Raw genomic sequence first — 27,816 nt, forward strand, 5'->3', positions numbered from 1 at the left:
CCCAGCCAATACCTCTTGCTGCAAACATAAGGCAATGTAGAGGTTTCTGATATACAGCTAGGAACCAGTGGGAACAGAGATGCATTTGATTAACTTCTGGGGCCCCCTGCTGCCGCCAGGGTGCTTTCCTCTTCAAGAGATACCAGGCAGCAGCAGGGCTGGCCCCAAGAAAAGTATTGAAGGTTGCCAGGTCAGAGTTAATTTTCATTTTCAATTTTTGTCACCTTCCGCAGGAGTTGTAGCTAATCTCTACTGCCTCACAGTGTCAAAATGAAAATCGGAAGCAATTACGTAACTTGGTGCTTAAGAATTTTGAAGGCCAGCCTGCATCCCTCTGCTGTACCATCTTGCCTGATTTAGGTCAGTCACTCTTCCAACAGAATGATCTGCAGCCCAAAGCCTCCATAACTAAGCAAATAGCAATATTCTGAAGAGACACTCTTGTGGCCAAGAAAACCCCCTTTCCAGTTTTGGACTGGGGGTTGGTTAAGTCCCTTTCTGCCCCTTAAGTCCCTTTCTGCCCCCTTTAGAGCAAGTGTGGCAGGATCTATTTTGCAAGATTTGTCAGCTCTGGGGAATGGCAAACGGACTCGTGTTTCATCCACCAGCCAGCAGCGTGGGAATCGAGAGTATGAGTGGCAAGTGGGAGTTCCTTCTCCTTTCCAGCCCTCTCCCATCCCTGGGATCAGCAATCCCTCTTCCAAGCTGTGGCTGAGGTGACTCTGAGGACAGCGGATGGTATGGGATTTTAATTTCATTTTTTCACCAAGGCTGGGATGAGTCTAGGTCTTTTCCATCCTGGCATGGAGCCCAGGGAGAAACACAGGGTGAGACTGGAGAGTAACAAGGCATCCCAAGTGCCAGCTCCTCTAAGAAGATGTTCCTGATGCCCAAGATCATCAGATCATTTTCCTCCTCTCGGCATCAGCATTTGAATCTGAGGTACCACCAGGTCTAACATTAGGGTGCTAGTGTCTGGTGTCATGGCTGAGCCATGGGTGTGGCCAATTGGGTGGAGCCAATGCAGGGGTGTGGCCAATTCAGGGGTGGAGCTGAGCCAGGGAGCAGCCTGTAAGCAAACAAAAAAAGGCCCTTCTTTTTGATGCCTTTCTCTCTGCATCTCACCGCCTGACCACTGACGTGTCTATCGTGTATTTCTCACGGCTTCCTCCACCGTTTTCTCATTTGAGTCTTAACAACTATCCTGTCAACATATTTCTTTCAAAAACTGTTGACGAGATGCCATTCCGGGAGAATGTGCTCATTCCTGCCTCACCCCGGGTTATGGTGACGTGTCTGCCCCTGGTATTGCCTCCCCCCCTTATAGCCCTGATCCCCACCACCACCGTACTGTCATGGTCTGTTAACTGTCTATCCCTCCACTAGACCTCGAGCTCCCCAAGGTTGAAAGCCTTACGTCGTGTTCAGTGCTGCAGCCCTGGTATAGATATTCTCTATAAATACTAGTGGAAAGAAACCATGAATGAGTGAACTCTCTGCTGGTCACAGAGGCCTCGTGCAAAGAAAGCTCTCAGAAGAGGTGTCAAAAGAACACAAAATGCTGGGGTTAATTAGCTTGTAGATTCATCACTTAATCATTCAGGGCCTCAGTTTCCCTATCTGTCAAATGGACATGACTACACTTGTGCTACTTACCCCACTGAGTTTGTGAACAGATTGTGAGGATAATGAGATAAAATGTGGAAAGTTAACTTCGTATAAGGGATGACTTAGGAGATAGAAATCTTCCTCCTGAAAAGGGCAGGTGTACTCCTGGAGAGGTTTTCCCGGGCACCCAACAGGGCTGGAGCCCTGGACTGACCTATGCTTCAGCAGAAAGTGAGCATCTCTGACTTCAGCCTGCAATCTTGTCTTCTGGGTGGGGAGACCCAAAATTAGGACAAGCATTTGTCTTAATATTGATACCATTTACTGAGTGGCTATTATGTGCCAGGCCCTTTGCTTAGCACTTTAATATATTATCTCATTTAATCCTCATGACCACCCTGTGAGTAGTCAGAAATATCTGATGAGAAAATTGAGTCTCAGAGAGGTTAAGTTACTTCCTCAAGGTTGCAAAGCTTTACTAGCTGGGACTGGAATACAGGTCAGTCTGACTCCAAAGCCCTGGCTTTTAACCAGTAGGTGTTCATTTTATAAGAGCCAGGTGAATAAGAAGCAGACATCTCAGTCCCTTGCCACGTCGAGGTTCAGCCTGGCAGAGGAGAGAAGAGCATGGTGATATAGGAGCTGGGGCAAAACACCCTGCCCAGCCTTTCCCCACGCTGGGCCCTGTGCTGGGAGGTGGGCCCCGGTGCAGCCAGGAATCCAGCCTACCTGTGCTTGATGGAGTTGCCGAGGTCTCTGCGAGGGATCTGTGGGGACCAGCGTGGCACTGACAGTGTGTCTGCAGGGAGAGAAGAGAGGAGGAGAAGGTCCTGTTACACAGAGAATCGGAAGTGGGGGTGCACTCCCACCAAGCCCCAGAAGGAAGAGGGAGGCTCGCTGGCCTCAGGAAGGACACTGGCCGCCATCACTTGCTAAACCAAAGCCAAATGGAAAACTGGTTTAGCTTGTGTTACCTTAACTCACGCAAGGTCCCCCGGGTGGGGCAGTGCCTGGAAAGAAACCAGCTGGGGGAAGAATAAAACTAAGCATGGCTCCCATTTACCAAGTGCTTACTGTGTGCCAGGCATGTGCCATGTGACTCACATGCCTTAGCTCATTACATCCTCAAAACAAGGTTCGGGGTTGTTAGCATCCCAACCTTACAGGTGAGGAAGCTGAGGCTTGGAGAGAGGAAGTCAAGTGCTCAAGATCATATACCTTGTAGACCACACAGCAGCTGTGAATCCAGGCTTAAGGGACCTAGAACACGTGCCTGTGTATGCAAAGTTCTAACTCACCAGATTCCAAATGCCAGTCATACAAGTACCACTTTCCTAATTTTTGTCATGCCCCTGTACAACCCATAAAATTATCTACTTAATATTTTAGGTTGACTTATTCGTTTGTTTAAACACACTTATTCTCAAAGCAACTCTATATGGAAAACCAATATCACTTTCTGTATATTATAAGTAACTATTTAAAATATGTCTAACCATGTGCCACCTAAACTCATGCTGGAATAAGTGAATGGATTGATGAATGGATGGATGAGTGGATAGATGGATGGATGGATAGATGAATGTCTGGATAGGTGCATGGATGGACAGATGAGTCAGTAGATGGACAGATGGGGAGGTGGATGGATGGGTTGGTAGGTGGGTAGATGGATGGATGGATGAATGGTTGGATAGGTGGGTAGATGGACAGATGAGTTGCAAGGTGGACAGATGGGTAGGCGGATGGATGGATTGGTAGGTGGGTGGATGGATGGATGGATGGATGGATGGATGGATGGATGGACAGCTAGATGAATGGATAAACTGATGGATGAATGGGAATGAGGAAGAAACAATAAATCACACAGACTTCAGACTGGGTGCCTATGCCCATCTGGTCTTTTCTTTCATGCCTCAGGCTACATCCCAGCGACCCACACTATCACTCCACCACTGACTGAGTTCCAGGACTTCTTGCACAGCCTCTGGGCACCAGCCCCCACCTTCACTCCACTGCTTGGTTGTCCGCATCACCCTCCTCGCAGACCTCACAGGCCCCAGAGAGGTGTGAAACAACAGCAGAAGTGAACTGGTGCGGCCTGTAAAACCTCCACCAGCTAGGACAGAGAAGAAGGAAGTGGCTGACCCACACGCCAGCTCTCATTTCTCAGGCCAGATGGATGGAGCCAGCTCCCTGTCCTCAGAGCTGCAAATGCACGCCTCATTTTTCACAGCAGTTGTTATGGAGTGGCACACTCACTGGGGAGCTGGGCATGTCTGAACCGATCAGGGAGCATTTAACCCTAACCCACTCACTCCTCTCTTCTGTCTAATGACACTGTCAACAGCCATCTGAAAGCCGTTTCCAGAAACCCCAATTCTGCCCTTGTAAAGCTGGGACCATTTCTGGAAGAGCTAATGATTTCCCAAGCCCCAAAGGCCAGAGAAAGAGGGAGATAGCATGATATATCACTCAGAAGCAGAGCCAGAGGAATTTCCTCTAGTTTAACTAAAAACTAAATGTCATCAAGTCCAAGCTCATTTTATTACTTGTTTTGGCTTCTGAGAGAAGCAAAAAAGACAAGAAAGAAAAACAATTTTAAAAGAGAGAGAGAGAGAGCAGGGGACTGAAGTCAGATTTGGAAGGAAGGGTGCTGCTACCTGCTAAGTCCTTAAAATGCTTTCTCCAGGGACGGGGAGAGGTGGAATGGCTATGCTGGAGAGGAAGGGTTAGCTCAGATACACAGCCTCCTCATGGGGAATCTACAAAGTGAGGAGTGCCAAAGGGGTTTCATCTCATGGGATGTTAGCGGTGGCTGTCTAGAAAAGTGTGTTGAGAAGGATTCTGAGGCTCAAGAGGAAAGAGCATTGAGACTGATTAGTAATGTCTGCCAGGGGTGAAGAATAAGGCAGTACCAACAAGTCTCCATATTTCTGCCACTCCTACAAGGACAGGGACCACATCTTCATCTTCGCCTCACTGCCTCATAGCATAGCAAGCACCTGGGACAAAGTAAGTACGTAACACATGTTTGCTGAATCTGAGATTATTATCATAGAAACAGTGAATTTACTGAGCACTCAATATGTGGTAGGCATAATTCTGTGCAGTTTATACGCAGAAGCTATGCCGCTATGCAGTCGGTGTTCTCATTATTCCCACTGCACAAAGGTAGACACAGGAGCTCAAAGAGGTGCAGTGACTAGCTAAAGGTCACACAGCCGGGCACTGGTAGAGCCTCAAGGAGTAACTCTGCAGTTGTTCGCGAGCCTTCCAAAAGCCCCTACATCAGCATCTTCAATCAGGGGCACTTTTGCCCGGGGGAACATTTGGCATTGTTTGGAGATACTGCCAAATAACTGGGGCGGTGGTGTGGGGAGGCTACTGGCATCTCATGTGTAGAGACAAGGGATGCTGCTCAACATCCTGCAATACCCAAGACAGATCCCCGCGTCAAAGCACTAACTAGACCCAAATGGCAATAGTGCCAAGGCTGAGAAATCCTGATCGAGATGTTTTTCACTTCTCTAGCCATCTCCCCACCCCCTCCCTCTCCCCACAATCTTGAGATGGTACTTCCGAAGCTCAACTCAGTAGAGAACAAATCCTCTTTTATTATAAGCACATCTCACTGTTAGATTCATATCCTAGTTGTTCTCATTCTTAATTACAGCACCTTCTCGGAAAAAGTAGATGTAATTAAGTTGAGTAGTTTGGTTTCATTTCCCAATATCTGGTTGAAGGAGCAAATTCCGTCAGCTACATTCAGCGGCTGCGACATCCTTAGTCTCCAGCAATAATAACCTCCGCACGGCTTCGTCCGTGGGTGTGCAGATCTGAACTCTGAGATCTTCTCTTTACTTTCTTCGTTTGGATTTCATTAAACTTGCCAACGCAAGCCTTAAAGCAAAGGAAAACTGTTTAAAGGGAAAATCTATGAAAATTCAGGCCTTATCACAACAGAGAAGGCAAACAGCACTTATAGCAATTAAACTGATATGGAAACTTCTGTTTAACAATCAAAGTGCCTATTAAGATGTCTCCATAGCTGAACAAAAGCTTCTTTTCTACTCTAATTTTCTGATAACAAGACATGCAGACACGGAGTCAGAATTATGACCATCCCTGGTGCCTTCAGTTCCAGGGGTAGAATGATAGACATTTCTTCCCAGATATTTTCATCTGCAGTGCGTGGCAAGGGAGAGGGCTGTAGAGAAGGGGCACTTTTCTTCCCTCCTTTAGGTCCCACTGTTGATGCCCTCTCAAAAGTGCCTCTGTATAACAGAAGGGGAGAAACCAGGAGGCTTGGTCTTTGACACCTTGGTAGCCAGATAGTCAAACAGAAGCCACGATAGGAGAAACCAATATTAATAAAGCATCAATGGTAGGTTGAGCTTTAAAATGAAAAACTCAGGCTCTGACCTGGTGAGTTTGAACTCAGGCTAACAGAGGAGTCAGGCATGGGGAAAACTCTTGAAAACATTTAACACAGAGACACCACGTAAAAATGGGTGATGAGAAAGCAAAGGAAAAGGAGGGAAAAGAAGAGGAAGAAAGAAATAAGAATAATGATAAGAATTTTAAAAATGAGAAATAAGAAAAATAATAAATATGCTTTGTGTTAAGTGTTACCATGTGCCAAGCACTATTGCCAAATAAGCTCTTTACATATATTATCTCATTTTATCCATACACTGCATGTGTGCACACATGTGATGTATCAGCTGTCATCATCGGTGCCATTTCACCAACAAGGAAATCGAGAAGTTATACCATTTGCCCAAGGTCACACAGCAAGTAAAGGCCAGGACTGGGTTTTTAAAATTCAGGTCACATAGCTGGGGCTCAATAAACTACATCTAATTTCATCCCCATTTCACAGATGGGAATACTGAGGCTTAGAAGTAATAAGCAATTGTCTATAGCTAAGAAGTGACTGAGTGGTGATCTGAACCTCAGAGAGGAACAAACTGGATGCTTCTAGTCCAGACTGCTCTCCAGATACACGGAGTTCAACCCATCCTGTACTGTCTGTGCCTCCTACCTCTGTCTGGGGAAAGCAAAGGAAACAATAAGAACCAGCCCTTTTAAACTCAGAAAAGGGCCTCAGAGGCCCAGAAAGCAATGTCACAGTATGTTGTTTTTATTAATAACACAGTATGTTGTTTTTTTAATAACACAGTATGTTATTCCTACTATCATTCATACAGTTACTCAGTAAACATTTTGTTGAATATGCCTACCCGCCACCCCCAAAGATGTCCACGTCCTAATCCCTGGGCCCCATAAAATATATGACTTAACAAGCAAAAAGAGATTTTGCAGATGTGATTGAGTTAAGGATCTTGAAACGAGAGATTAGTCTGGATTAGCCAGGTAGGGCTGATGTAATCATAAGTGAAAGAGGGACGCAGGAGGGTCAGAGTCAGAGAAGGAGATGTGATGTTTGCTGGCTCTGAGGATGGAAAGGGGCCAAGTGCCAAGGGATGCAGCAGCCTCTGGAAGCTAGAAAAGGCAAGAGAACAGAGTTTCCCCTAGAGCCTCCAGAAGGAAACAGCCCTGCAGACACCTTAACTTTAGCCCTGAGACTTGTTTTTGGACTCCTGACCTCCAGAACTGTAAGATAATACATGTATATTCTTGTAAGCCATTGAGTTTTGGTAATCTGTTACAGCAGCCATAGGAAGCTGAGACGGCAATACTGTGTGCCAGGTACGGACCTGGGGGTGGGTATGGCAAACAAGATAGTCAAGTTTTCTGAGCTTAGAGTCTACAGGGGGAGACATAATGTGACACATTCCACGAAGGAAATAAAACAGGACTTTGGGGTTTGTGTTGAGGCAACGGGAACCGTCTAGTGCGTTAGAACAGAGGCAGGAGGCTGTGCAGGGTCTTACGCATTTAAGAGCTCCCTCTGGCAGCTGAGGGGAGAGCAGCCTGCCAGGCTATGACAAAAAGAGGACGGCCCCACTCCCACCCCCTCCTCTAACTCCCCACCTCCGCTGGGGTCCAAAACATCAGCCCTGACCCTTACAAGGCCATTCAGCTCCCAGGCCAGGTCTTTCTCACTTGAGCTGTCATGTCATGATCCCACCTGCAGCCCCCAATAAAAAACCCAGACCCCCGAGTACTCAGTCCACTGGCTGGTACAGGAGCAATGCACAGTCTGACTTCTTGTACGTATCCCAAGTGGGGAATTCGCCTCTTGGAGCTGTTTCTTCCTTTAATCCAAACAACCCTACAAGGTTGTATCCCTAGTTTAGAGATAAGGAAAATGAGGATAATTAATTGTTCAAAGTCCTAGTGCTAGTATTTGGTGGACTTGAGAGCTGACCCCAGCTTCCCATAAAACTAAAGCCTTGCTTTTCACCCCTGCACCCTACTGTGTTCCTATTCTATGTCTCCTTCTGAGACAAGCGCAAAAATTATTGTTCAGATCACGCAGTCCTTGAGTTGGAAAGGACCACAAGAAACCGTCTATTGCAGTCTCTGAGTCTCTAAACTCTATTGGCTAGAAGAGGAGCTATCCTATCCTTAAATGTTTCCATGGAGATAAAGACCTCTGAGCACACAGTACTATTAATAATAACAGCTAACATTTATTGAGTACTTACTATATGGCAGGACTCAGATTAAACGCTTTAGATGTATTATTTCATCTAATCTCCTAACTCCATTTTAGGCGGGAGAGCTGGGGTTTGAGCTAGGATAGTCCAACCCCAGAGCTCATCCTCAGAAATGCCACAAATGAAATGGAAGGTCCAGCTGCCCTTCAACTTCTAGCCCAGGGACAGGAGAGACTGAGAACTTAACAATGGTGCTGCATTCAAATCAAGCAGCAAATTCTTCAGGCTCCAAGGGTCCTGAAATTAATAAAACTTAAGAGCATTCAACTTTTCGTCTGCGGCCACAGGCCAGTCACCAGCTAAAATCCCACTGATTCATCCAAGGTGCCAACCAATCCTTGACTAAAGCTGTTCATGGTATTATTCACATAGCGGGGAACAACTCTATTTGCTTTAATATCCAATTCAAATACATCAGATCTAAAAGTCTTTTAATCATGTGCTATCTCTAAAGGTTACAGCACCATGGTGCTTCGGGGCCAAATTGAGTTTCTTTGTGTAGATGGACATAATTTTCTCCCTGAGACAACTACAACCCACTTCTCAAGATCCAAATTTCACCACCTGTGGGCTTGTGATCGCTATGAAGGTGTCTAGGGAACAACTCCGCACAGGTGAGTAGTAGATAAGAGTGAGCCTGGGTCACAGGTCTTGGGGGGAAGAAATAAGGCAGAAGAGATGCTGGGGGTGAGCAAAGGTTGTGTGCTCACTCTTGATGGAAGAGACCCTTCAGAGGAGATGCTTAGGGATTCCCCATGGCATTGAGGCAAAACAAAGGGCAATGGTGAAGTTACCTGCCTAGAAATAGGAAGACTGCAGGAATGGAGGTATCAGGGTCAAACCAATCTGCACGTATGTGGGATTCAAACCAGCTACAAGGCCTTGAGCACAGGCCTATTTTAAAGACAGAGCAGCAGACTTCATTTCTGAATGGGAAGGTTATCAAGTTGCCCCGTGGAGTGTGGGACTTTGGAGTGAGTATACCTGTGTTCAAGCATCAGCTCAGCCACTTACTAGCTATGAGACCTTGGGCATTTTCACCTCTGTGAGTCTCAGTTTTTGTCTCCTGTAAAAAAGGGGTCATAATATCTCCCTCACAGAATTGTTAGCAGGATGAAGTGGGGTAATATAATTGGAACAGGGCTTAGCTGAGTGCCTGACATATTATTGTTATTCTTGTTTTTGTCATTGTCATCATCACTCCACCTCTAGAATTAACACACCAGTTAGAACCTGACAAAGCTCTCCATGAACTACGATTTAGAACAGAGGTTGGCCAACTATGACCCTCAGGCCAAATCTGGCCCATCGCCTGCTTCCGTAAATAAAGTTTGATTGGCACACAGACACACCCACTCATTTACACACTGTCTGTGACTGCTTCTGCACTATAATAGCAGAGTTTGAGTAACTGACAGAAACATGTGGCCCACAAAGCCAGGTATAATTATTACCTGGCCCTTTATAGAAAAAGTGTGTCAACGCCTGATTAAGAGCTGTGTAACTCATTTCCTTGGCTAATTAGTGGAGAAATTTTTCCCTTTTTCTTTTATTTTTTTTTCCAGTTTTATTGAGGGCCACAAAACCAGGTATAATTATTACCTGGCCCTTTATAGAAAAAGTGTGTCAACCCCTGATTAAGAGCTGTGTAACTCATTTCCTTGGCTGATTAGTGGAGAAATTTTTCCCTTTTTCTTTTTTTTTTTCCAGTTTTACTGAGGTATAATTGACAAATAAAATTGTAAGATATTTAAAGTAGACAGTGTGATGGTTTGATATACGAATACATTGTGAAAGGTTGTTTTCTTTGAAGCCAGAAGTCTTGGGTTATAGACCCACTTCGGCCACTTACATGGTGGGAATTCTTGGACAAATGGCCTGCAGCTTCCAAGCCAAAGTGTGCATGACCACGTGGTGTCACCCCTCTGCTCACCTAATCCTAGGTGTGTTGTTTCAATGTCCACTTTACGGAAGAGAAGAGACAGGCAGAGTAGAACCAGCAAGCGGTCCAGCCAAGGTTCTAACCTATCCCAGTCTCATCCCAAGCCTGTTTTCTTTCTAGCTCTCACCGTCTCCCGGTAGAATAATCTGTGATGAGGCAATGTCTCTGATTACATGCCACTGCTGAAATTCATGTCAGCTCACGAAGACAGAGGGAAAGGAAAATTAACTCTCTCCTCTCACTGTTTCTGCCTGGGCTAATTAATATGATTATCCAGTTGTAACTTTATCAAAGCAGAGAGAAGACCTGGAGGACATGTAAGTTACCATAGGGGAGGTGGTGGTGCTGGTCATGGTCAAGGAGAACAGATGAAGTGCTCTCCTGGGAGTGGCTCCAGGTAGAAGTCTACCTTGGTAGGACAGGTGAGCCGTGAGAGCACTGAGCAAATGGGAGCACGGAGAGAGCTGACGTGTGAGGCAAGAGGCAGAAAAGTGCAGAGGATGCGAGGGGAAGACCTCACAGTGAGTCAGAATCAAAGTTCTCTTCCATCACCTGTTCCTCCTGGCCCAAGGCTCGGTTAAAATTTTTTTTCAATGGTGAAACCAAACTGGAATTACCTTCAGGATCTAGTGGGAAAACTAGGATGTATTGATTCTAACACCCTCCTTCAAAAGCATGCTTCCCTTTTTAAAAAACCATCACCACCTCGTGCCTGAATCCCGGCAGGTAACTGCTTAGCTGGGATTCCCTGAATTGCCCATAAATCACACATGTGACCAGTGATAACATCACGCCCTCTCCCAGCGAGATGTATGAAGGGTGGAGTCATCACCTGTGATTTATTTCGGCCCCCTCAGATGGCCTCAATTAAATTTCATTGCCAGTAAAGAAAGGGAAGATGGCTGAGGCATTTAATTACATTTTATAATGTGCTCGCTGTTGAATTTATTGAAGTGTATCAGGGATTTTTAACCTCCTAACCAAACAATGAGACACCTGGGTGCCACATGAGTAATTATCTTCCTTGTGGGAATGATAGACGAAGAATCTAAAATGTTAACAGTAGTCTGGGTATATGTGCAGGTGGTGTGGCGGCAGCGGCGTGTGATGGGAGTGGATATGACAAGAGAAGTGAGGCAATGGGCCACTAATTCCATGACACCGCCCCACGGACTGGAGGTGCAGACTGGTACTAATTATGCATCTTCCCTCGATTCTAAAAACTAGACCTATTAGGAAACCCATCTCCCTTCCCTCTCCCTGTATCCCCTCAAATTTCCCCTTGATATAATTTTACTGCTATGGTCTAGAAAGAGGAGAGGGATCATCTTGAAATGTCAAAATCAGTTTATGTAATAAGATAATAAAATACAAAAAAGAATCTAGAAATCCAGAAGAATCTCATTAGGAAAATGGATCCATGTTGGTTTATTTGGGAAGCACGCAGGAAATAAATTATCAATAAGGAAATATGTGTGATGCTTCTGGAGTTAGAGTGGAGGGTGGCAGGTCCCTTCAATATAATCTTGAGGGCAGACTTGGTATATCCAAAATCATTATCTCCAGGACCTCTGTTATAGCATCATGTCTACTCAAGTGACCACGAAAAGTCAGATGAAGAGGAAGAATATGCCGATCCCAGGCCAAAGAGGAAGAAACGCCTGGTGCCTCTGAGAAAGCAGAAGGACAGCACTGAGGGTCAGTCCTGGGCTGAAAATTGCCACTGGCTGCATTGCTGTCCCCAGCCTTCCCCTGGTCACATTCACACCATGGATCTACTCACTTGCACCTCCCACCTTCAAAGATACTGTTCTCTCTTTCTAGAACAGTCTTCCGCACCCTTTCCCTACTTCTCTTAGCCTGACTCATGCCAACTCTTCCTCCAAGATCTAGCTCAGGCATGGCTCCTCCAGGAAGCCCTCCCTGAATGTACAGGGGCAGACACCCCTGCCATGCTCCTCCCGGAGCATCCTGCACTTACCTCTTTGGGTCACTTGCCTCGTTGCACAGGAGCCTCTGCTTACACATCTGATCTCTGCACCACCCACTTGACCGTGAGCTCCTGGACAGTAGGAGCTGCAGATTACTCATCTTTATGTGTTCAGTGTCTCATGCAGAGTTTGGCTTAGAGCTGAGAGGTGAAGGGTTTTTCTTGCTAATTCCAGCAAAAATAAGCCAGTAGCCTAACCCTCCAAAGGGAGGCTTCACTCCTCCACAGCCCTGCAGGGCCTGGACCACTGAGGGGACCCCGGAAACCAGGCGCCCCACTCTGCCCTGGCCACCCACCCATACCTCCAGCCCTGGCTCTCAGGCTCTGAGCGGGAGCTGGGACCTCAGCTGGGGCAGCTAACCAAACTAAGCCCATCTGCTCAAAAATGGAGCCCACCACTTCCTCGCCCAAACCTCCCACGTGCCTGTCTGTTCAGGGCCCCACGGCTTCCTGAGCCACTGGGGTCAGGACCCCTGGAACGTTCTCAGCTCCTCCTGACTCTTACCATTGACAGAGTCCCTCTCGAGGGCAGATTTGCACTGTATGTCAATGTTCACATTCAGGCCCCTTAGCTACTGTGTCAGGGAGGTCTAGTATCAATCCCATTTTACAGATGAAGAAACTGAGGCTCTGAGAGCTTAAAACGGAGAAGCAAAATGATCAAAAGAATGGGGTTTGGAGTTAGAAAGACCGGCGTTATTGTCCTGGTTCTGCCCCCAAACTGGGCAAGGTACTTAACTTCTCTCAGCTGCCGCACAGTAATCGCGATAACAGCTAACACGTACCAGGCATTGCCTAAGTCAGCGGTTCCCCAATTGTCAGCGTACTGGAATCAACAGATGCCTGGGCCTCTCCCCTGCACTGTGATTTAATTCAGGGGTCAGCAAACTACAGCCCATGGGCCAAATCTGTTTTATAAATAAAGTTTTGTTGGCACATCAACATGTGCATTGTCTACAGCTGCTTTTGCACTAGAAGGGCAGAGTTGAGGAGCCATGATGAAGACCTGATGGCCCACAAAGCCTAAAATATTTACTATCTGGCTCTTTCATTAAAAGTTTGCTGATCCTCAATTTAATTATACTGGGGTATGGCCTGGCTTTGAACATTTCAAAAGGTTTTCAGGTCATACTAATGCGCAGACAAGTTTGGGCACCACTGGCCTAAGTGTTTCACCTGCATTAGCTCATTGATTCTCTATAACATATCTGTTTCATTCCCTCCTGTATCCTCAGCAGCTAGCACAGGGATGGCACAAAGTGGCATCTCCACAAATATTTACTGATGAACAAATGAACGAACGAACGAACGAATGAACAATCCACCCTGTGAGGTAGGTACTAATGATCCCATTTTGCACATGGGAAAACTGAGGCTCAGAGGTCGCCTAAGGAATATGTCCTTCTGGGATTTTAACCTAAATCTCCTGGACTGCAGAGCCCCATTTATGAGTACCGTGGTCTCTCTTCAGATATTCAGAAAGGAGAGACCACCAGCAGAGTTGGTGAGGGGGTCTTCTTGTGCACCCTCCGTGGGAGAGAAGCCCTGAGCAAGAGGAGAGGCAGCCTGGAAACCCGAAGACGCTCGGGGGCCCCCGCTAGCAATGCAGAGCCATCTCAGACCACACAGATACAGGACCTGTCTCCTTGGCCTGAAGGAAAATGCTAACTGCAAGAGGCTGGCTCACTGCGCCCGGCTCAGGCTTAAATGAGGACAAAACAAGAGTTGACAGAGGCCTCGCGCTGCCATCACCGCAAATGTTCCTGTGAAGGGAGGAAAACAGCCAGCCCTGTGCTCCATCAATTTCAATTGTAAATGGTCTCACGTTGAAATAGAACAACAGAAACGGCAGTATCAGGGACAGGCATGGGGCGGGGGAGGCAGGGGACATGCAGACCACAGGCTAGGATCTGCAAGTCGGGCTTGACATCTGGACCCAGAAATGGGCAACAAATGTGTTTGCGGATGGCACGTTCCACAATCCAGGCAACCCAGGGGCCAGACCCCCTCTTTTGCCTAAGAGGCAGAGAGACAAGATGGAATTAATTACAGGCGCAGATCTGAATCCCAATCCTGATTTTGCCTTTGTGATGCTTGTGTCCTCTGCTCTTTGGACCTCTTCCTCTGTAAAAGGGGAGCGATAACACCCATCTTGCGGAGTTTTCCTAAGGAATCGGGCACTGGAACATGAAGCAAATGCCTGGTACGTAGTAGGTGTGCCATAAAGGTGGCTTTCACCTCAAGCAACCCAGGTGCTTGTCTGCGCTTTCCTTAGTGGCCCTTCTCTCTGGCCTGAGAAGACAAAACTGGGGAGGAGGCTCTTTTGGGAACAAGGCCACGACTCCATGCAGAAGCAGTGGTGAGTTATGGGGAGAGCAGAACTGTCTAGGTCCCTCTGGCCATTTATTCCCCTCCTGTCATCCTGTTCTCTGAGCGTGTCCACAGCCCTTACTTGCCTGGATGTGATGGATGGGTCTTAAGTTGCTTGCACACTACATCATCAATTACTTACATATTTACTGCCTTGAACTAGGTTTATGGATCTTAAATCAGAGCTGTTCAGAGTTGCCTGAGCTGAAATTCTTCCCCAATGGAAATGTGGCATTTTAAAAATTATGCTGCCACCCTGTAGTCAGTGTTCAGCAGAAGTTAACTGTCCTTAGAACAAAGGGCTGCTGAGAAGTTCCCCACGCAGAGTCATTCCATGGAATTTACTGCCTGAGCAGGCTCAGTGGGGACAGACCAGGTGAGCTTGCTGCGAGAGACCCCAGTCCGACTTTAAGAAACCCAAGACACCAGGCATTCTTGGGTCTGAACTTCAGGCAATATATTTCCTCCCACCTCTGTTCCCTGATGCTCAAGTGATGTCCAAAGCTGTGTCACACTGTCTGTAGTTTGCAGACATGGTGGAGACAGCCTTGTGATGGAGCATATTCCAAGGTCAAGATGGGGCATCCATATTGCAAAGCATCTCCAAGTGGGGCTGAGGTGATGGAGATGTGACAGGTCCTGGTCCTGATGTGGCAGCCCTGAAGGTGAGGCCGTGGAGACAGGGGACCTCTGCTACAACAGGGTCACAGTTTATCAGTGAGAAGTGTTGTCAGTATTGGGGGGGTACAGAGAACCCCCATCCCAAGAACTTGGAGATAAGGAAGTTGACCCTCCAAGTGTGAAACCAGCCCAACCCCTACTGGGTCAGAGGACAGAGGAACAATATTAACCGAAAGCAGTGGTTCTCAAGTCTCTGGAGACACTTTGGGAGGTCACAGCTCGGGGGATGGTGCTACTGGCATCTACTGGGTGAAAACCAGGGATGCCGTTAAACATCCTCCAAAGCACAGGTCAGCCCCCAGCACAAGGAATTATACATCTCCAAATCCACAGTTTTATAGTTGACAATCCCTGTGCAAAGAGTCGGGAAGGGACCTAAATCCAGAGCCTGATGCAATCAGATTAAATATTAGATCGAAAGAGGAGCTTAGTCAACCATAAAAAGAGAGGCAAAGAGAGTCACAGGGGCAGATGTTGGCTCGCCTCTCCCGGCCCATCCAGGGGACAGGGGTCTTTGGCACTGGAGCTTATTCCTTCTTCTAGTAACAGCAGCCTGGTTTTCCATTGGGAAACAACCGTTCTGGCATCTCAGTGCTAGAGGCTCAGGGCAGGCTGGACCTCTCAGTCCTGGGGCAGGGCGTTTGACCCAGAGTCCAGAGTATTCCAACTCCTTGACCACTGTGACTGGTTCAGAGGCAGACAGGTGACCCAAGATGAGCCAATCAGAGTCCACCCTGGAACCTTTTTTTAAAAGATACCCTCTGTTCCCTGGAGTAGCTAAGCTGGTGGGCTACACACCTGAGTGCCCAGGGGCCACCTGAGCATACCTGTGGGAAGGGCCTGCCTGAGAAGGAGGCCAACACACTAGAAAAGCAGAGTGGAGAGATGCAGAACAACCAAGGGCTGATATATCACTTGAGCCCCTGGAGCGTCTCTATTAAATCCTCATTTTTAAACATTTAAAGCAGTTTAAGTTGTTTCACTTACAAGCAGAAGAATGTTGCCCTTATACAAGGTCACAGAGACAGACCTTATAGCAGACTTCTGTTATCTCCAGTTGCTATAGCAACCCCTCTCCCAAACATGAGATGGTTAATCATTGTGAAGGTGGTGGGTGGTAACCCACCAATCATGGACCACATACTAGGCACTAGTACTGAACACTTTACAGGTGTTATCTCATTTAATCTGCCCAATGGTCCTATGACATCTTCATTATTATCATCTCAAAATCACAGAGAAGGAAAGTATAGTTCAGAGAGGTTGAATAACTGGTTCTAGGTCACACAGCTCGCCAGTGGTGGGGCCAGGATCTATCCTTGGGCAGTTTGCTTGTACTCTCAGTTACCCTGCCCAGGGAGAGCAGGTTGTCCCAGCCCGAAGCCTTCAAACATTCCATATAGCAAACTCTCCTGCTCTGTATTCCACATTCACCAGGAAAAGTTCTGATGAAACTCTGGCTTTCAGGAAGGGTGTACTGCAGACAGGAAATGGGCCAATCACATGGCCTTTGAGAAATGCAGTACCTGTGACAGTGAGTTCTCATTGTACATTATTAAACAGACATTTCAACTTTATACATCAGTCTCAAAAGTCTGGTTAATGTGAATCTGACTCTAAGAGAATCCATATTCTGTACTAGCAAAGCAAGACCCAGACTTCTGGATTCTGATGAATTCTCTTTCACAGTGGTTCTCAAACTTGGGCATTCACAGCAGCATTATTTATAATATCCAAAAAGTGAAGACAACCCAAATGTTCATCAAGTGATGTATAGATAAACAAAATGTAGTCTATCCAAATAATGGAATATTTGGCCGTGAAAAAGAATGAAGTATTATTCCTGCTACAACATGGATGAGTCTTGAAAATATTATGCTAAGTAAAGGAAGCCGGATGCAAATGGCTACATATTGTATGATTTTATTTACATGAAATGTCCAGAGCAGGTAAATCCATAGAGACAGAAAGTGGATTAATGGTTGCCAGGGGCTTGAAGGAGGAGTAACAGGGAGTGACAGCTAATAGGTGTGGGGTTTCTTTTTGGGGTGATGGAAATGTTCTGGAATAAGATAGTGGTGATGGTTGCACAACTCTATGAATATAATACTAAAAACCACTGAATTGTTTTAAAAGAGTAAACTTTGAAGTATGTGAATTATATCTCAATAAAGCTGCTCTTTATTTAAAAAGCTTGAGCACGCATCAGAATCATCAGGAAAGCTTGTTAAAATGCATATTACTGGGCTCTGCTGCCAGGGAATCTAATTCAGTTAAATCTGGAACAGGACCTGAGAATCTGCATTTTTAACAAGTTCCCAGGTGATGTAATGCTGCTGGTCCAAGCACCTTGCTCTGAGAACCGCTGGGTGGTGTATGGCACTCCCCACCTGCCATAAACTTAGGAGCAGCTCTGAGGAACAGCAGTACCCACACATCACCCTGTGACCAAACCTAGTGCTAGGGCCCTTTCACTATTGGGTCTTCTACAAAGGACTTTACTTATAGAATTGCCAAGGACCTTAGTCACTGTGTGTTATGGACTGAATGTTTGTGTCCCCCCCAAATTCACATGTTGAAATCCTCATCCTCAGTGATGGTATTTGGAGGTGGGGCCTTTGGGAGGTGATTAGATCATGAGGGTGAAGCCTCATGAATGGAATTAGGGTCCTTATAAAAGAGACCCTAGAAAGTTCCCTTGTCTTTCCTACGACGTGAGGATACAGCAAGAAGACGGGCATCTGTGAATCAGGAAGCCAGCCTCACCAGATGCCAAATCTGCCGGCACTTTCATCTTGGACTTCCTAGCCTCCAGAACTGTGAGAATTAAATATTTGCTTGCTGAAGCCACCCAATCTGTAGCATTTTTGTTATAGCAGCCCAAATGGGCTAAGACACTGTGGTAGGCCGAACAATGCCCCCACCACCAAAGATAGCCACGTCCTAATGCCTGGAACCTATGAATGTGACTTCATATGGCAAAAGGGACTTTGCAGATGGGATTAAATTAAGGATCCTGAGATGGGGAAGTTATCCTGGATTATCCAGGTGGGCCCTACATGGAATCACAAGGATCTTTATAAAAGGGAATCAAGAAAGTCACAGGAAGAAGGTGATGTGACCGTGACAGGGGGAGCTGTGGGAGAAACTGTGATGTGATGCAGACCATGAGCCAAGGAATGAGGACAACCTCTAGAAGGTAGAAAGGGCAAGGAAACAGATCTCCTTGGGGCCTCTAGAAGGAACCAGCCCTGCAGACACCTTGATTTTAGCCCCGTAAGACTCATTTTGGGCTTCTGACCTCCAGAACTGTAGGAGAATGTTTATGTGGCTTTGAGCCGCTGAATGTATGACAATTTGTTACAGCAGCAATAGGAAACCGATACAGCCAAGTGCCTCCCAACCCTTCTTTCAAAGAAGAAGTGTAAATGGGCATTTATTAAGCTTCTATTCTGTGCTTGTCATTTTAGGTACAGGGTCCTAACAACAACCGGAAAGCTCAGGACTCTAACGCATTTTACAGAAGAGAAAATTGCAGATCGGAGAAGTCCAGTAATTTACCAACGCAGTTAATAAGAGAGGAGGGAGGAATTTCTTGCTACTTTCTTTATCAGAAATTTCCCATAGGGGAAAAAAATCTGTTTATCCACCTAGCAGCCTGAAGTGATGAGGCTGGCATGGTAGCATCTGTGAATAAGATTCACCCTTCTATGAAAATCACAATCAAGGGAAATCCTGCCCTGGCTCTTTTTGGAATCAAGCAATTTAATCTACCAAATGCACAAGAGCAGGCACCATCCAGAGAAACCCAAGGTGTGCTCTCACCTCCAATAGCCATTTAGCAGTGTTTTAATTTACCTCACAAATTCTCTGGCCTCTCAGACTGACACTAGGCCCTGATGTGGAGGATTAGCTATCTGTAGTCTGACACAACTTCAATTGGGACCGAGATGCAGGGGTGATAGAGAACACGGGCCCTGAGGTCAGAGAGGCATCTCTGCCATGTAGTGAGACCTGGGCCTGCAGCTGCTTCGCTTGGCCTTTTATAAAACGAATTGCCGTGAGTCAGTGGTTCTCAAACTTCATGTGTCAGGATCACCTGAACGGCCTGGTAAAATACTGGTTTCTGGGCCCCAGTTGCTGAGTCACTGAGTCTGGGGTGAGGACCAAGAATGTAAGTTTCTAACAAGTTCCAGGTGATGTGGACACTGCTGTTAAGTTTGGGGAATGCACTTGGAGAACGATGCTCTGGATCAGGGTTTCCTGACCCCGGCATGGTTGTTATTTGGGGCTGGATAATTCTTTGTGTTAGAGGTTGTCTGTGCATTATAGGATATTGAGCAGCATCTCTGGTCTTAACCTACTAGATGCCAGCAGCACCCTGTTCCCCCAGCTGTGACACATAAAAACATCCCCAAACACTGTCGAGTGTCCCTGGGGAGAGGGTGGGGAAGGGACAGCATTGCCCCTGGTTGAGAATCGCTGCTCTAGGTCAAAGATACCAAAAACGTACAAGAAGAAGGGAACCACTGAATGGGACTCCCAAACATCTTGGGGCTCTCGACCATGGTCCCAACTATTTATCAATGGTGTGGGTTGAATGGTGAGCGTAGGGGTTGGGACAGGTTGCCCAAACCTGTGACTCCCGCGGGCATCGCAAGGTCAGTCATGCAGCCACAGGTTCTTCCAGCCACATGGCTCATTGCCTTCTCAAAGTTTCCCCAAGTTCTCAGAGAAGCCACCTTTCAGGTACAGTGACTCAGCCCTGTCACTAAGGACAGAATAGCCACCGGACTAATCATTGAGCAGTGAGTCTGAGCCAGTGAAGGCACTCAGGGCCAATGTTCAAAGACAGTGTGATTGCAGATATCAAAGAGGAAAATAAATTCACAAATGGGCCCCAGGTTCCCAATTCTCAAGCTCAGCAAGCCAAACCCTAAGGTGCAATTTTCTCAGATTTGCAAAAGCCACGTGATTGACAGCCGGTGGGGAAAGGAAGAGGGGCTGAACCCGGGGCTGATGGATGGGTGTGGATGCAATCAGACGCGTTTTCAGAGCCTCTTCGCTCTGACACCTGCCCCCATTCTCCGTGGAGGTGGGCCCTGAATGTGCTCCTGGACCACACCCTCCGTCTCCTCTCCCCAGCGCCCATATTCTTGTAGAAAGGAACACAAACTAATGATGGATTCCTTCAACGTGATCATCCTCACTTATGCACAAGACAAAGGCAGGATTGATGAACTCCGAGGAAGCACATTCATCGGCCTGATCTATTATGCCTTTCACCCTGGAGCAGGCAGCCAGCCTCCAAGCGCGTGTCAACATCTTAGTATTTGTCAATAGGACCTTGATTCTCTAAAGGCTGAAAGAGTTTTCATGGGTGAATGCTTAGAGCCAGCTCAGGGTTTTTGGAGCCTCACTTAAAGCCTCCAGGTGACTCTTTTTGCATCTGCTAGCTTCTTTCATCCCTAGATATCACCCTTGAGTGAGGGCAGGCAAAAGACTTTCTCCATGCATGTCAGGAAGAAATGGAGATTAAAGGCAGGGGGGTTGCGGGGAGAGGACTCCTGTGCGCTGGAAAGACCAAGGTCCTGCTGCCTGAGTTTACATCTCAGCTTTGTCTCTGGCCAAGTCCTCTAACCTCTCTGAGACTGTTTACTTACTTAACCCACAAGATGAAAATTTAAAGAGGAACCCTGTGAGGCGGCCATCGGATTCAATAAGACTCTGGAGTCATGCTGCCTGGGTTGGCATCCTGGCTCTGCTACGTGTTAGCTGTAAAACTTCGGGAAAGTCCTTGCTTAATCTCTTTGTGCCTCGTTGGTTCCTCAGAGGATTAATCAAGTGCTTAGAACCGTGCCCAGCACTTAGAAGGTGCTTAATTCATATTTAATTTAATATTTAATTAATATCCCTCCGCTTACTTCCACTCAGGGTGCTTCCAATAAGGCATGAGTAGTCTGTGCTCACTCATTCAGAATCAAAGATCTTGGGGGTGCCTGATGAACTAGCTTAAATAAGGTCCCCCCCAAATTCGTGTCTACCTAGAACTTCAGAATGTGACCTGATTTGTTTTTTTCTTTTCCATTATGGTTTACCACAGGATACTGAATATAGTTCCCTGTGCTACACAGTAGGACCCTGTTGTTTATTCATTCTATATACACTAGTTTGCATCTGCTAACCCCTAACTCCCAATCCATCCCTCCTCCCCCGCCACCCCTCCACCTCCCCCAAGTCTGTTCTCTCTGTCTGTGAGTCTGTTTCTGTTTCCTAGATAACTTCATTTGTGAGAATGTGACCTTATTTGGAAATAGGGTCTCTGCAGATGTAATTAAGTTAAGATGAGGTCATAATGGGTTAGCGTGGGTCCTAATCTGACGGTTTATAAGAAGAGGGGGAAATGGACATAGAGACACACAGAGGAAGGAGGATGTGATGTCACACGCAGGGAGAAGGCCATGTGAAGACAGAGGCAGAGACTGGAGGGATGTGTCCACAAGCCAAGAATTGCTGGCAACCACCAAAAGCCAGGAAGAGGCAAGGAAGGATCCTCCCCTAAAGCCTTCAGAGAGAGCACGGCCCTGCAGATGAGCTGATTTCAGACTTCTAGCTCCAGAACTAGGAGAGAATAAATGTCTGTTGTTTAAGCCACCCAGTTTGTGGAACTTGGTTGGAGCAGCCCTAGGAAACTAACACACTGAACATCAAGGGAAGCCTGTTTGTCCATCCCTCTGCCTCCTGGCTCAAGACCAATGACCACTGCAGTCCCCTCTCAGGAACTGAGATACTAATTTCCACCTGACTTCCATCACCTGGTCGAGAAAGATCTAGAGCAGAGGTCAGCAAACTTTTTCAGTAAAGTATCAGATAGGAAATATTTGAGACTTTCAGCCCTTACAGTTTCTGTCACAGCTACTCAGCTCTGTACTGTAACTCAGAAGCAGCCATAGGCAATACATAAACGAAGAGGCATGGCTCTTTTCCAATAATACTGTATTTACGGACACTAAAATTAATTTCATATAGTGTTCACGAGTCATTAAATATCATTCTTCTTTTGCTTTGTTTCACTTATTTAAAAATGTAAAAGCACATTCTTAGCTGGCAGGCAGCACAAAAACAGGCACAGGGTCAGTTTCTTTTTTTTAACGAAGTGAAATTCACATAACATAAAATTAACCATTTTAACGTGTAAGAGTCAGTGGAATTTAACATATTCACCGTGTTGTACAAACATCACCTCTGTCTAGTTCCAAACCATGTTCATAACCCCCCCCAAAGGAGGCTTATGAAGCAGCCACTCCCTGCTTTCTGCCCCCCTGCAGTCCCTGGCAACTACCTATCTGCTTTCTGTCTCTAAGGATTTGCCTAATTCTAGACATTTCATATCAATGGAATCATACAATACATGGCCTTTTGTGGCTGCTTTCTTTCACTTAGCATCATGTTTTCAAGTTCATCCATGCTGTTGCATGCATCAGTGCTTCATTCTTTTTTATGGCTGAATAATATTCCATTGTGTGGATAGACCACATTTGGTTTATCCATCCATCCACTGATGGGCATGTGGGTGGTTCCCACCTCTTGACTATTGTGAATCCTGCTTCTATGAACATCTGTGTACAAGTACTTGTTTGAAAACCTGTTTTCAATTCTTCTGGGTATACATGTAGGAGTAGAATTACTGGGTTTTACGGTAATTCTGTGTTTAACTTATTTGAGTAACCGCCAAACTGCTTTCCACCGCGGCTGCACCATTTTGCTTTCAGTGGGCCAGATGAGACTGGTAAGTCATAGTTTGCCAATTCTATGAGTTAGACAAATGAAATATAGGGCCTTCCCAGTCTATTCATAGTTTTCCTAATTTTTATAGAAACATGGATGCAGGAAATTGTTCATGATAATTAATCCAATTAAATAAAGATTAAAACAACAAGAGCACATAGTCTAGGCAGAGGCTGGCATTCTGCCTTGTTATTGGAGAGACAACAGGAGGGGTGGGCACTGTGGGGGAGCTGGAGACCACGTACTGATTTCAAGCAGCGACCACCACTCAGCTCTCGTCCTTTGTGGCCAAACAGGAACGAGGGTCCAGTGCTGCTAGATTTTCTGGGTTTTCCATGAGAAACCAGAATTCAGATTGTTATGTGAAATTCCCCAATTTTTAAATGTTGACAATTAATTCAGGGGAAAGATGAATTCATTTGCATGGGCCAAGCAGTCCATATTCAAGATGTCTAATCTCTTGTGTCTGCTTCTAAGATTGTTGGTGGCCTCTTCTAAAGAGGGGGACAAACGGAGTCCCTGGGATCTCAGTGGATTTTGGCCTCTGAGAGGAACTGTGTGTTCTGAGGTTCTCCCAAGAGTCTGCTGACGGACAGATATGTGCACCCTGAGTTTGGGTGAGTGCTAGTGTGACAAACGTGTTGACTGGGGTTAAGGAGCCTCTCTCCAAGCCAGCAGAGCTCCAACATCCATTAAAGTTCCTCTAGTGTTGCTGACAAGGACCCCAAACTTCATAAACTGTCACTCGATGGTGGGGGGCAGGGAGGGTGCGGGGGGGCGGTGGTCCACTGGACTACATTACAGTGGGCTTATTTCATGCCTCAGATGGAATCCAGAAATAAGCAAAAGAAAGCAAAGAAAGAAACAGTGAGGCCAAAGTGAGGAAGGTTCATCCACAAAAGGAAGACAGGAGCTTCCAAAATGTTATGGCAGTGAGTTGGGAGATTTGCAATAAAGCTTTGCCCACTGGTGACAGCGTAGCGCTGGGGATCAGGCTGGGTTTTAAGGGATGCTCTGCTAACTAGGGTCAGTCACTTCACCTCTCTGTGTCTCAGTTTCTTCATCCGTTAGATGGAGATCCTGGTAAGCATTCTTCCTGCTTCTCTGACTTGTAAGTTCAAAGTGTTTGGGGTTCTAAGATACCATTTGGCTAGTCCCAATACTTATTACATGTACCACACTAACCCTAATAAATGCTCCATGAAAAAAAGCCAAGGATTCCATGCTCATCAAGCTTTGAAGAGTCACCATTACCAGTATCACAAGTTTCGAAAAGTCTTGTAGTAAAAGAGACCTTGTTTAACTTGTTATAACCTAGATTTTCCAAAGTTGTTTGACCTTGGTTCTTACCCTCCCTCCCCACATCACACCTATTAACATCCCACATAACTTGTCCTCAACAAACACACAACAAACACCCAGGGGCGGTGGAGGGACCCCCAGAGGCTAAGAGCCGGGGGTTAGCCTACAGCCCCTTGAAGCTTTTAAACAGCTTCCCACCTGCCCCATCCTGCCTTCGGTCTTCCACCCCCAGCTCCTGGCTCCCCTCTCCAGCTGTGACCCCCACTCCAAAAGGAGAGGAAGGGTCACAGAGGCTCCCTTAAAGAAGGGTAGAACAGGAAAAGTCCTCCAACTCTACCCATTAATGAGAGTGACAGCAAGAGCTCAAATCTCAGCTCGGTCACTTCCTAGTCGGGCGCTTCGGGCAAGTTACTCCTCTCTGTTCCCGTTTCTTTGTTGCAAATCAGTAACATCCACGCCCCACGGTGGTGGTCATAGCTCGTGTAAGATGCTGGAATCCACGGGCAGTTCTGTAGGTGATGGGACCCCGTGCAGCCAGGCCCGTCCCTGAGCGGCACCTGCAGGCTGATTTGTGCTGTTTCTCTGTGCTTGATGGCAATGATCTTCAAGAACAAGGGACAGGTCTGGTTCACCTCAGCCTCCCGGGTGCTGGCCCAGGACCCGTGTGGCTCAGAGGGATCGCTACTGAAGACCTAGGTGCAGTAAATTAAGGTAGGGCTAGGCTAGTTTGCACACAGAGGAAATCCCTCTAATAGTAATTAACTGAAATGTATTCACTGTCCTAAGAGCTTGGTATACATGACTGCATTTGGTCTTTCCAAGGACTATGGGAGAGAGGCAAGTATACGCCCCTTTTGCAGATAAGGAGACTGATCTCAGAGGGATGCACAGCTGGTCGGCGGCAAAGCCAGCACTGAGCTCAGGGTGAGCAGCTGAGGAAACTGCAAAGGGCCAGGTCTGCACCACCCTGGAGGGACCACTGCTCCCTCCTGGCACGGGGAGCTGGGAATCCTGGGATCTGCTTGCCTCTCCAAGCCCCCTAACATCTCCCCCAGTAGGGAGATCTCCAAATAGGGATCAGGCACAGCTCAGAGCTGCCTTGGCCTCATGCTCTATCACCCAAGTTGCATCAACAGAGCTCCTTGGAAAGGAAACTTCAGAGGAACAGTGAGCTGGCTTGATGGGCAAGGGGTGACGATGTCAGGCACTCAGCTGACAGGAGATTAACCCGGGGGTTCTATGGATCTGAGGCCAACAGACAGGTATGACAGGAGGGTGCAAGGTTTCTGACACCACTGGGGACCTTCTGGAGAGAGCAGGGCAGAGTCTAGGCGCAGTTGCTGCCACATGAGACTGGGTTGTCCCCAAGGTCACTGAGCATGAGTGATGGCTCCTGAGCAGGGACACCCAAGCCACAAGAACCACCGCCACGCAGGGCCAGCTCGACTGTGCAAGGGGAGTGCCCCGCCCCCCAGGGAATGTTATTTAAACTCTTTGAGCCTCAGTTTCTTCATCTGTACAGTGGAGCTGAAAATAGTGCCAGCCTCCTGGGCTTGTTAAATGACAAATTGCCCATCAAGTGCCTAATGATGTCTAAGGCTCGCTAGTATTTTATTATAAGCTCGCCTGGACCACAAGCTCCTCAAAGCATAGCTGTGTCTTATGCAGCACGTAGGAAAGTATCGGGCGTGTAGTAGCTGCTCAATTAAGAAAAACAATATCTGCCGAATGAAGGAATGAACAAACGAAGGAAACCTCAGATCATTTCATCATGGACTCCTGATTCAGATTTGTAAGGCATCATTATTACTTTTAAAACAAGGAGATCTCAGCTCAGAGAATAAAGAAACTCGCTCAAGAATTCAGAGGCTTGCATTTGTGGCCTGATCCCAGAACTCTGCAGAAACAGCATCAAAGCAGCTACTCCGCTTGGCACAGAAAGGTCAGTGCTGGGTGCCCGTGAAAATGTTTTCATTTTCATTTCTTTATAAATTAGAAAAAAAAATTAATGTATGAATAACGAGTATATAATACTCAATCCAGCATGGGCTATAGTTGTCTTAATGATGATGTAGTCACAAAACATGATTTTTAATTTTATTTTAATGGAGGAAGGGGCTCACGAAGGCAAAAGTGCCTCGGGGCACCCTGGACAGTATGGACCCCCATGGGGACACACCCACGGGAAGCAGTGTGGAGCCATGAGCAGAGGCTACTTGGTGGAGCTAAGTGCTGTGAGGCCTGAGAATGGGCACGGGCAGCGGGGGGGAGTAATAGCTCATGCTGGGGTTGCACGGGGAATTCTGGGAGGCCACCCTCAGCCAGGGAGCCTCCTTCCTAACTTTTGTCAACAGGAAGCAGGGCTTTTTCTCAACCTTCTTCCTTTACACGCTCCCCATTCCTCCCTACGGCCCCGTCTATCCCCCACTTATTGCACCTTGGTCCCAACCGCAGACGGACACATCTAGGCTTGGGGAAGAGGCATGTCATTTTGGAGCCAGGTGGCTTGTTGATTTCACGCACCGGGTTCAGAAGGAGCCACCCCTGGGTTCACATCCCAGCTCCGCCACTTTGTAAGTGAGAGATCCCAGACAGGTGACTTCATCTCTCTTGGTCTCAAGTTCCTCATCTTTAAAATGGGGATAAGAACCTTCCACAGGGTTGGCGTGAGAATAAGCAAGGTAACAATCCATGTACAGTGCCTGGCATAGAATAAATGCTCAAGAAGTAATCTCTGCCACCTCCATCTGACAGAATCTCTAAGCAGCAGAGTTCATCTAACTCAGAGGTCAGCAAACTGGCTAGATGGCCAAATCCAGCCCACTCTTTATGGCTTCAATCTAAGAATGGTCTTTACATTTTTAAGTGATCAAAACAATTTTTTTTAAAGAACATTTTGTGACATGGGAAAATTATACGAAATCCAAATTTCAGGGTCCATAAACAAAATTTCATTGGAACACAGTGGTACCCATTCCCTTCTGTATGTCTCTGGCTGCTTCTGGACTACAGGGACAGAGTTGAGTAGTTGTGACAGAGACCATACGGCAGCGTTTCTCTGCTTCGGCACTGCTGACATTTGGGGCTGGATAAATCTTTGTGGTGAGGGCTGTTCTGTGCATTGTAGGAGGTCGAGCAGCATCCCTGGTCTCTCCCCACCAGATACCCACGGCACTCCTTCCCCAGTTGTGACAATCAAAGTGTCTCCAGACACTGGGAATGCAAAATCAACCCCCAGTTGCAAACTACTGCCATATGGCCCTCAAAACCTAAAATATTTACTATTGGGCCTTTTATGGGAAAAGTTTGCCAGAGCCTGAGCTAACCCAACTTCCCTGTTACATAAATGAAGAAACAGTCACGGGGCGGGGAATAGAGCTGCCTAGATCCACCCAGCTGGATAGTTTTCTTATTTTTATATTTTTCCGGAGTGTTCTTTCTACTATATTATTAACCAGCCTCCTGGGTAGGAAAATTTTTAGCTTTTAGGGAGTATAAATCAGTACAAT

At 46.7% G+C, this 27,816-nt stretch overlaps 1 protein-coding gene across 1 annotated transcript in view; it reads right to left on the reverse strand.

Annotated features, from left to right (window-relative positions):
- KSR2 (kinase suppressor of ras 2) overlaps positions 1 to 27,816 on the reverse strand; it is a 390,550-nt gene that overhangs the window by 99,384 nt on the left and 263,350 nt on the right. The window contains exon 6 of the mRNA XM_061169432.1: positions 2,338 to 2,407. Coding sequence (XP_061025415.1) covers positions 2,338 to 2,407 — 70 coding nt within the window. The remainder of the gene's footprint in view (positions 1 to 2,337; positions 2,408 to 27,816) is intronic.

Source organism: Eubalaena glacialis, chromosome 15 (assembly GCF_028564815.1).
Source record: "Eubalaena glacialis isolate mEubGla1 chromosome 15, mEubGla1.1.hap2.+ XY, whole genome shotgun sequence".
Lineage (NCBI taxonomy): Eukaryota > Metazoa > Chordata > Mammalia > Artiodactyla > Balaenidae > Eubalaena > Eubalaena glacialis.